Here is a 9,176-nt window from a genome sequence, read left to right on the forward strand (position 1 = left end):
GCTAGTGTCTTGTGGGGCTGGCAGGTGGTGTGGTGTTTGGGGTGTTAGACTCCCACGGGACCAACCGATTTGCGTCCTGGGCCTGGCAGCTTGCTTTCTCACTCTTTCTTTCTCTGTCTCTCTCTTTCTCTATGGTCAAATTGAATAAGAAGAATAAACTTAAATAAATAACTAAAAAGCAGGGTCTAGTGCTTACTTCTTCCACTGCACTTGTCTTATTTCATAATTATCAGTTTTTGGTTTGTCTCATCAAATCCAAGCACAGTGCCTATTACGTGGGGCGACGGAGGCTGTTTCCTGAATGAACGTCAGAAAAGTACCGCCCTCCCCCATTAGTAATCCGTGGGACCGACGAGGCTGACCTCGGCCCTCCGCACGGCGGGAGCGCAATCTCGCAGCCCCACTGGGACTCACTGCCCTCCCGCGCGGTCCGGGAGAGCCTGTGGCGGCGTTGCCAAGTAACCATGGCCGGAGGGAGGAGGGACCCAAGCTGTCCGATGCGCACGACGGTATTCCCCGCTCTGCCCGGCTCTCTGCCCCGGGAGCGCTCCTGCCCCATCCCGACGAGGGACAGCGACGTTCCCGGCGCTCCCTCCCTGCCGCGGCTCCCTCCCCCTCCGGAGCCTGGGTCCACAAAGAGGCCGCGCCGCGGCATCCTCGGGCCTGGCCGCAGGGGGAGGGGGCGGCCTGGAGGCAATGTCGGGGTCTGCACGGGCTGCCGTGAGCTGGGCCATGGAGCCCGGGGAGTCGGGGAAGGTAGGACTGGAAGGGCCCTGGGGCCAACCACTCCCCTCCGGCGGATCCCTGGCCTGGGCTCCCGCGAGCCTCGGCGGGCTGGGCGGGGTGCCGGCAGTTGCGCCAACCTTGCAGGGAAGCACTCGCCCGCTCGCCTGCCGTCTCTGTCTTTGGGAAGGCGTCGTAGGGAGCCTGGCGCGTCTTCGCGGCTCCCCGCTGTCCCCGCGGCTGGCCCACCCCCCTTCTGACAAGTAGCTACTCTGCCTGCTGGGGTGTACAGAGATGAGCGAAAGTGTCCCCGTTGAATTTGAAGGTTTTGAGGCTGAATAGGACCAGTGGGAACCATAGGGTGGCAGTGGCAAGGCGGGCAAGAGCGTGGTCCAGCCTTAATCGCCCTCCCCAAGAAAGCTGGAAAGGAAAAGAGGAAACCTGGCATATTTCTTGCGGGTTTCTGTTTTTAGATACTAAGTTTGCTTCAGACTTCGAGCAAGAGGTTTAATTTGGAATAAGGGCGGGGAGAACGTGCCGGGGAGCAGTAAGTGGGTCTGACAGGACTGCTGGCGTGCAGAAAGCAGGGTCAGCCCCTGTAGGCACTTTGGCTTGGAGGGTGGCAGCCTCTTGGCTCTAAGCTCCTTCTGATTGTTTATTGCATTCTTGAGGACTGTTTTTCCTTTGGCACAGAGGAGATTCTCTCAGCAGATGGGTTTTTGAGTGTTTATTGAGTTCCACCATTAAAATAAAACCATGTTCATTGAATAAACATTTGTGATCTGTGGTTTGCATTGAATGAGATGGATGTACCTGGGTGAATAAGAAAGGACCGCTTTCCTCGAAGGAGTTCTGCAGTTTTCACTTAGAAGTCTTGGACAAGCCTGGCAGGATCGGCCCATACAAACAAACAAGAAAAAGGATAATGAGATTTTTGTTTTGTTTCGTTTTTAATTGCTAGAGGGCACATGGGGGGGCTGAAACACTCCCCTGCCCCACCCCACACCCACATGGAGCATAGTCCTAGCACAATCCCTTCTCCCTTCATTCTGCTTCCCATCAGGATTTTGGGCAAGTACCCACTGCCTCGAATGTTTTTCAAGCTACCAGCATTTGGACTGTGGTCAGCTGTTCAGGAGCTGGCTTCCTTAACCCCTAGGTCATGGGGCCAGTCCTAGTATTCAGACTATTATTTTCATCTGGAGTTTTTCCTAGGAAGACTGGAAAGGACTGGGAATTACGAAAGAAGTTATGTCTTGTTTAAGCATCTCTTCTGCCCTCCCTTCTGTCCACAAGCTAGAGTGATGGATTTTCCAGAGGCAGCATCATATAGAATGTGGTCCATGACAAGAAAGCTCAGCAGAACTGGAAGGAACCGAAGGTGACCTGTGTGCCGGCCTTGTGCTAAGCACTGCAGGAGAGACAAAGTACAAAACAGCCCTTGCCCTTGGGCGATATCCCCAGAATAGTTTAAGTTAAACCTTAATTTTGATGAGCAGTGAAACATAGGAAGAAGAGTCATGTGAAAGTGTCAAGATTGGAATTCGTGATTTGAGGTCAAAGTCCAAGGTAATCTGTTGAGTGGTAGATTTTCTTAGCCTTTAGTGGAAGAAGAGAGAAACAACCATTTTGCGAAGTGGAGATGTCCTTTAAAGGTCCAGCCACTAGCTGAAAACCCTGGGGACTGGACATTAAACTCCTTTTTTTTTTTGGAGAGGTTTTGTTTTGTTTTGTTTTGTTTTGTTTTGTTTTGTTTTGTTTGTTTTTGCTATAGGGCGCATGCACTCACCAGACAGAGAGAAACAAAAAGCAAGAAATCATCCCCCAGGAGGGATGGCCACGCTGTACTCCCTTCTCCTCCATTCTCTTCTCGGGATCTTGGTCATGCATGCACACGCGCCCGGCATGAGTTTAAGCCACCGGGTCCGGGACTCAAACTGCAGTCAACTACATGGGAGTCCAGCGACATAGCCATTACGATAACTGCTGGTCCCTGGACATTAAACTCTTGATGCCAATCTTGCTCACAAGTGTCTTAAAAGGTACTCATCTTTCCCAAGTACATCTGTTTTCTAACCAGGGGAATGAGAACATTAGCCAAGCATGAAATAAAGTGATCACAAAACCAGCTGACAACGGAGAGTGGATTGCAAATGAGTGACTATGCAAATGTCCATTCTGAATGTTTTTTTAGCTGAAGCCTGTCAAATCGGGTAACTGGTGAGGGGGGTTGTCCTCTTGATGTGGAGGCTCTATTTCTGGGACCTTCATTTGGTGCTATTTTGTCGTACTAACTCAAAGCAATCTTGGACCGTTTGGTTGTGTGTTATCTTCTGTCATTGACTAATAGAGGTCAAAGACTTCTTCATCATGATTTAGCCCACTATTCTGTTTCTTTGTTGTTATTTTTGTTTCGTTTTGATTTAGTTTGCCAGAGGGCACATATTCTTGCTAGACAGAGACAGAGAGATAGAGGGAAAGTAAGAAAGCAGAAAGCACCCCCCATGGAGAATGTTCATGGCACAATCCATTCTCCTCCATTTCTCCCTCCTTTCAAGATTTTGGGCATGCACGCACAAGTCCCCTGAGTGCTTCTCCACTTGTTGGGTCTGGGATGCAAAGAGCAAGGTCAGCCACATGGGGTCCGGCCACCTTAACCACCAGGCCATCGGCTGCCCCCAATCCTGTTTTATTTTCCAATCCTGTTTTATTTTCTTCCCAGCTTATAAAAATGCTCACAGTTATTTATTTTCATATCTGCTGGCTTTGCTCGATGTTACAGCCTCAGCTATAATGGAATAACAGCAGTGCCTGCCAGTTAATAGGTTCTCAGGAAGTGTTCTTTAAAGAGTTGCGCATGAAACCGCATTGCTGAAAGAGCCCTTCTGCAGCCCAGGCTAGGGGCTGGGAAGAACACTGCAGTCTAACACCTCCTGCGCCTTGCGGGAGGCAGCGTTGTTGATGGTGCCAAAGACATAAATTTTCTGAGGACCAGGATCTAGGAGGGATACTTGAAACCTTCCTTGCAAAAATTAAAGTTAAGTAAAATATAAAAAATTACTTTCCTTGCTTGAGAAAAGGGACATGCTTGGGCTAGGTAGTTAGGAGTCCCTCCTGAAAGAGAGATGGGGAGGGAGAGGTAGACTAGGTAGGTGGGAGGAAATAGGCAGTCCAGGAGCAGAGATTGGGTGTGTGTGGAGGGAGGGGCACGACACAGGTTGAGTGAGTGCAGTCATGCCAGCCTGCTCGGAGGGGCCATTCCAGGTGGGGCCATGCATAGAGCTAGGAGTGGGAAGGTGGTCAGATATCAAAGGAGGAGACTTTGATGCTAGACTGAGAAGCCAGAGCTTTATTTACCTAACACAGGTGGAAGTACAGTCAGATTCTTTGCATTATGCATATGTAAGGAATTCCTTAATTAATTAAGCTGTAGGGTGTGTGCACTCACTGGAGCTAGAGAGAGAGATAGGGAACATGAGAAAGCACCCCTTGGGGGTTATGACCACACCACAGTCCCTTCTTCATTCTCTTCTTGGGGTTCTGAGCACGTGTGCACATGTGTCCCACACGTCTGTTGAACTGACAGGTCCAGGACTCGAACCATGCTGTCAGCCGTGTGGGATCCAGGTGTCTCAACCACCATACCGCCTCTTTTTTTTTTTTAAATCTTTTTAATTGTCAGAGAGCATGTACATTTGCTTGAGAGAGACAGGGAGGGGGAGCGAGGGAGGGAAGACACTCTAATGAGACGTGTTCATGTTGCAGTCCTCTGTTTCTTCATCTTGTTGGGATTTTGGCCATGCACAGACTTGCACCTCACATGTTTTTCAGTCTTCTAGGGCTGGGACTTGAACTGGGACTCACACCATGGTGGACCATGTGGGATTTAGCTCCTTTAACCACTAGGCCATGAGGCCAGCCCAGAGACTGGTCTTATTCAAGCAGGTTTGTTTTCTGTACATGGCAGTCACGCAGAATTGGAATGCTCTTGCCACAGTGTCGCTTAAAAGGATGCCGGGTGTTGGTGTAATCCCTCTTGTAGGAAAGACATTTCATTTCTATCCAGACATTCAGTCCTGGCCACGTTTCCTGGAGGAACCAAAGTGATGGGTCCACTGTGTCCGCCGTTTTACTCGAGAAAAGTGTAAGTGTGACTTGTAGGTGTGACTAGGGAGCCTGACTGTCCTGGTCACCTTTTTTTGTGGTGGGTGGGGGCTTGCCATAGGGTGTATGTGCTTGCTGGAGAGTGACAGAGAAGTGAAAAATCACCCCCTGGGTGGTGATGGTCACACCACAGTCCCTTCCCCAGTCTCCTTTCGGGATTTTGGGCACATACACACATGCGCCCGGTGTGATTTTCAAGCCACCTGGTTTGGGACTTGAACTGCAGTCAGCCACATGGGAGTCCAGCATTGTAACCACTATGTAACCCACTGGCCTTCTGGTCATGCATTTTTTTAGTCTGTCCCAATCTGCCCTCTACTGGTGTACAGCAGCCACCCTGGGATCTGCCTTCAGCATGATCTTGGTGTGCTCTGCTGTCCCCCATGTCATGAGCACCCTGTCCTGTGTGACTGGCTTCCGTAGTAGAGCCTACCCTCCAGTTGGTTTTTGCAAATAGAAGCATATTTTGCTTTGTAAGACACTCTGAGAGCAAATTGTTATTTAAAACATACACATTTGGTACTACATTTGTTTTTAAAACTATTCATTCATGTATATTCACAGACAAAAGATTGGAAGGTTATATACCAAATGTTAGCAGTAATTCTTTTCCAGTGAGGGAAATGGGGGTGATCTTAAAATGTTTTTTTTTTTCCCTTGAACATATATTGACTCATAAGAAAAAGTACTCAGTTATTTTTGGAATTTGTAATAGCAACTAATAAGAATTATCTGTATAGTTTTTCTCAAGAACTGTCTACTGTTGGGACCAGCAGTTAGCGTAATGGCTATGTCGCTGAACTCTCATGTAGTTGACTGCGGTTCGAGTCCTGGACCCAGTGGCTTAAACTCACGCCGGGAGCGTGTGCCTGCGTGCCCAAGATCCCGAGAGAAGAATGGAGGAGAAGGGATTGCGGCCTGGCCATCCCCACTGGGGGGGTGATTTCTCGCTTTCTGTCTCTCTCTGTCTTTCTGGCGAGTGCACGCGCCCTATAGCAAAAACCTCTCCAAAAAAGAAAAAAAAAAAAAGAAAAGAAAGAAAGAAACAAACACTCGCTCTGTCTTTCTGGGGAGTAAAGCCCCCTATAGCAAAAACCCCCCCAAAAAAAAAAAAAAAAAAAAAAGAAAGAAAGAAAGAAACAAACAAACAAAAAACTGTTGAAGTTTGAAAATCCATGTCACCTCTGATAAAAGACATGTTGCCATTCCCCGGGTTATTTTTCTCTAGGGTGGGAGTTTTGTTGTCGATCATTTTATTTACTTATTTATTTCCTTGACTAGATGATAAGTTTTCATGCTTCAGTATTAAAAAAGACAAGCAGAGCCAAGTGTTCTGTTTCCTTTTCTCATGGTTTCTTGTCCATCACTCTGTCCACTACTGCGGGGCCACCCCTCTCTGGGCTGCGACTGTAGCTGTTGGTTTTGTTTCCTGTCCTCATTCTCCACGCCTCATTCCTGATTCCTTATCCCTCCCTCACAGTCCCCACCCGCTTTGCTCTCTGTTGCCCCTGGTAGAGGCTTTGCACAGATCTCTAATGGTTCGATTTGCTAACTTTCTTATGACCAAGAGAGAGCATGGGCGGGGGAGAGGCAGAGGGAAAGCTAAGTATTTTTGATGTACCCCAGCCTCCCAGTTAGCTAGAACCACAGGTGGCGTCACTGCAACCAGCCTGTTGAGGTTGGGGCTACGTAGCTGAACCCAGGCCTCCCATGTGGCCCTCACCACCACAGCCGGACCCAGCTCGTTCCCGACACCTAACCGAAGCCCTGCGCTGGTTCACTTGGAGCCTCCGTGAAGGGAATCCGGGTGGGCCTTGCTAGGGAACAGCTTTCCCCCAGTTCTTACTGGCTTGGCCTGCCTGCCTTCACCCCAGGTCGAGGTCTCCTGTGTTGCCAGACCCGGGGCCTTTTGAGGCTTCAGTGGTGGAAACTGGGCAGTTTCTCAACCTTGCCCACTGCTGGGTGATGCCTTGACTCTCATGGACCTGCTCGGTTACTACGTTTTCAGGTTTCCGTTTCCAAACAGCGGCTGTTGTCCTCTGTCATGCTCCCCACCCTAGGAGGTGTTTTGTTTTTTCTTTAGGAAGACATCTTGTTTAAATCCTCAGGGAAGAGGCAAAATTAAATGCACTTGTTTAATCTGTCATCTTCATCCAGAAGGCCCCAAAACACGTTCTCAACTCCCCCACCCCACAGAGCCTCTTTACAAGCCACATGGGATACGGATCTTGGCTCCAGAGTTTTTCCTGTCCCCTTCACTCACAGGCGTAGTTCCACGTGACTGTCAGCTGTTGATGAAAGTCAGAGCATTTTCTTAATGGAGAGTCCCCCTGTTCAGGGTTCTGGGAAAGGGCTTGCCCAGCAGTCGCAACAGCGTGCAGGAGGGCAGGCGACAGCAGGAGGGGAGGGACTGGAATTCCTCAGTTGGCCTTCCTGTGGCTCTGCCTTGCTGCAGGATGTTAGACGTTAGTTTTGTTTCCTTCCCCACGTTCTCATTGTCCTGAGATGGCGTCTCCTCGCTGTGAAGTCACGGTGTTCCCGGGGTAGTGAGAGAGACGGGCACCAGGTCGTGTGTGTGAATCGACAAGAGGCAGGTGTAGGCCATGCGTGTGACAGACTAGCAATGCACCTGCCCCAGCCTGACATGTCCCAAGGCAGGGGTGCCCTCTGCGCTCTGATGAGGGCGAAAACGTACTTAGCAGTGTCGGTTTTCCTTTCAGGCCCCTGTGACGTTTGATGACATCACAGTGTACCTGCTCCAGGAGGAATGGATGCTGCTGAGTCAGCAGCGGAGGGAGCTCTGTGGGTCTGACAAGCTGGTGACCCTGCCGGGTATGGCTTCCCGTCCACGCCCCCCTGTCTTCAACCCAGATCGGCATCCCCATCCTTATCCGCACCAGAACACGAGAATTTTCTGAAACCCTGCCACTCCCCTAGGCATCTTCACGCCAGCTCTGTCTTCAGTCCCATGTCTAACTTAATCACACATGAATTTGCATTTCACGCTCGCTCTTTTAAATTGGCCAAGGAAGTGGGCAAACCTGGCATGTCAAGGCTAGACCTATCCTGGATCCCCTGTGCTATCCCAAGATGCCAGGCGGGCCTGGCCTGAGGATCTGTGGAGCCCACAGGACACTGGAGCAGTGACAGGGGGGAGAGGGTGTCCCACTTGTGTGGAAATCTGGTCTCAGTTCTGCCCCCAGATGCTGGTGTGACTTTAGCATTGATTTCCTTCCTAGAGCTGTCCTAAGACTCAATGGGATAAAGCAGTTTAAGACTGTGAATATAGGTCATTTTCATCTCCTTATTGATATTTCCTGAGTGCTTCTTTCTCTGTTTCCATGGGTGCGGTTTCTGCACTGAGGACGGAGGTGGTCGTAATTCAGCGTGGACGTGCAGGTGTATATTTGCTGATTGCGGTTTGGTGATTGTCACCATGCCTTTGCTTAGTTCTTGGTCCCTGTCTGAGGCAGGGTAGGGTAGGTCTCCTCCCTGTGCCTCTAGACCGGCTTGGCAGCCACCGATCTTTCTAAACTAGGCGTTGCAGAGTAGCAGCTCTGGGCCAGATTTGGCTCCCAGGTTGGAGTTGTGTTTTGTTTCATTTTGTTTCACTTTGCTTTATATTTTGGCTTTTACTACATTTAGCTCCCAAAAATATTTAGGTAGTTTACCATTGGGAGTTTTCACTTAAAGTGTGGATTCTTGGCTACTCTTAGCAGGTGGGGCAGTGAGGCAGACCTGAGCCTGCGTCTGCGTGGAGCTTTCCTGACCTCTCCAAGGAGTAGGTCCCCCAGGTCGCCACAGCTCCCAGGGCGGCCTAGTTTCCTTGGCTGTGGTGTTGACCTGGCCCTGCTCGAGGCCTGAGATGTCACCTACACCTGCACTCATAGTTCCCATACCTCTGTAGCCCGGCTTGGGCCCCTCGTTGCCTTTACTGGCTCCATTGTTTTAAGAGTTTCGTGGATATCTGCGTTTCTAAACTGCAGTGCTAAACTGTCACAGTTCCCACTTTCCTCCATGACCCATTATTTTGATGACACCAAGAGGATGGCACAAGAAGAGCTCTCCTCCCTGCTGTGACCTGGAGCCAGGGTCTCACCACACTGTTCTCTGTTCCCGACTCAGGACCGACTGTCACCAACTCCCCGCTGTTCTGTAAGTTTGGGCGAGGGCCAGAGCCATGGATAGGCAATGTCCAGGGCCAGAGAAGTCTCCTGGACCATCCTTCAGGTGAGTGTGCTCAGCTGAGACGGAGCAGGTGCTACCAGCCTCTCACTGCCGCCTTGCCT

The 9,176-nt window shown here is 50.2% G+C and overlaps 1 protein-coding gene across 2 annotated transcripts in view; it reads left to right on the forward strand.

The window, feature by feature from the left end:
* Positions 1-510: 510 nt before the first annotated feature.
* Positions 511-9,176, forward strand: part of ZNF862 (zinc finger protein 862) — a 35,035-nt gene continuing 26,369 nt past the window's right edge. For both annotated transcript variants that reach the window (XM_006164384.3, XM_006164383.3), the window contains exons 1-3: positions 511-756; positions 7,608-7,719; positions 9,013-9,117. In XM_006164384.3, coding sequence (XP_006164446.1) covers positions 697-756; positions 7,608-7,719; positions 9,013-9,117 — 277 coding nt within the window. In that variant the 5' untranslated portion in view covers positions 511-696. The remainder of the gene's footprint in view (positions 757-7,607; positions 7,720-9,012; positions 9,118-9,176) is intronic.

This window comes from Tupaia chinensis, unplaced genomic scaffold (assembly GCF_000334495.1).
Source record: "Tupaia chinensis unplaced genomic scaffold, TupChi_1.0 Scaffold143622_1, whole genome shotgun sequence".
Lineage (NCBI taxonomy): Eukaryota > Metazoa > Chordata > Mammalia > Scandentia > Tupaiidae > Tupaia > Tupaia belangeri.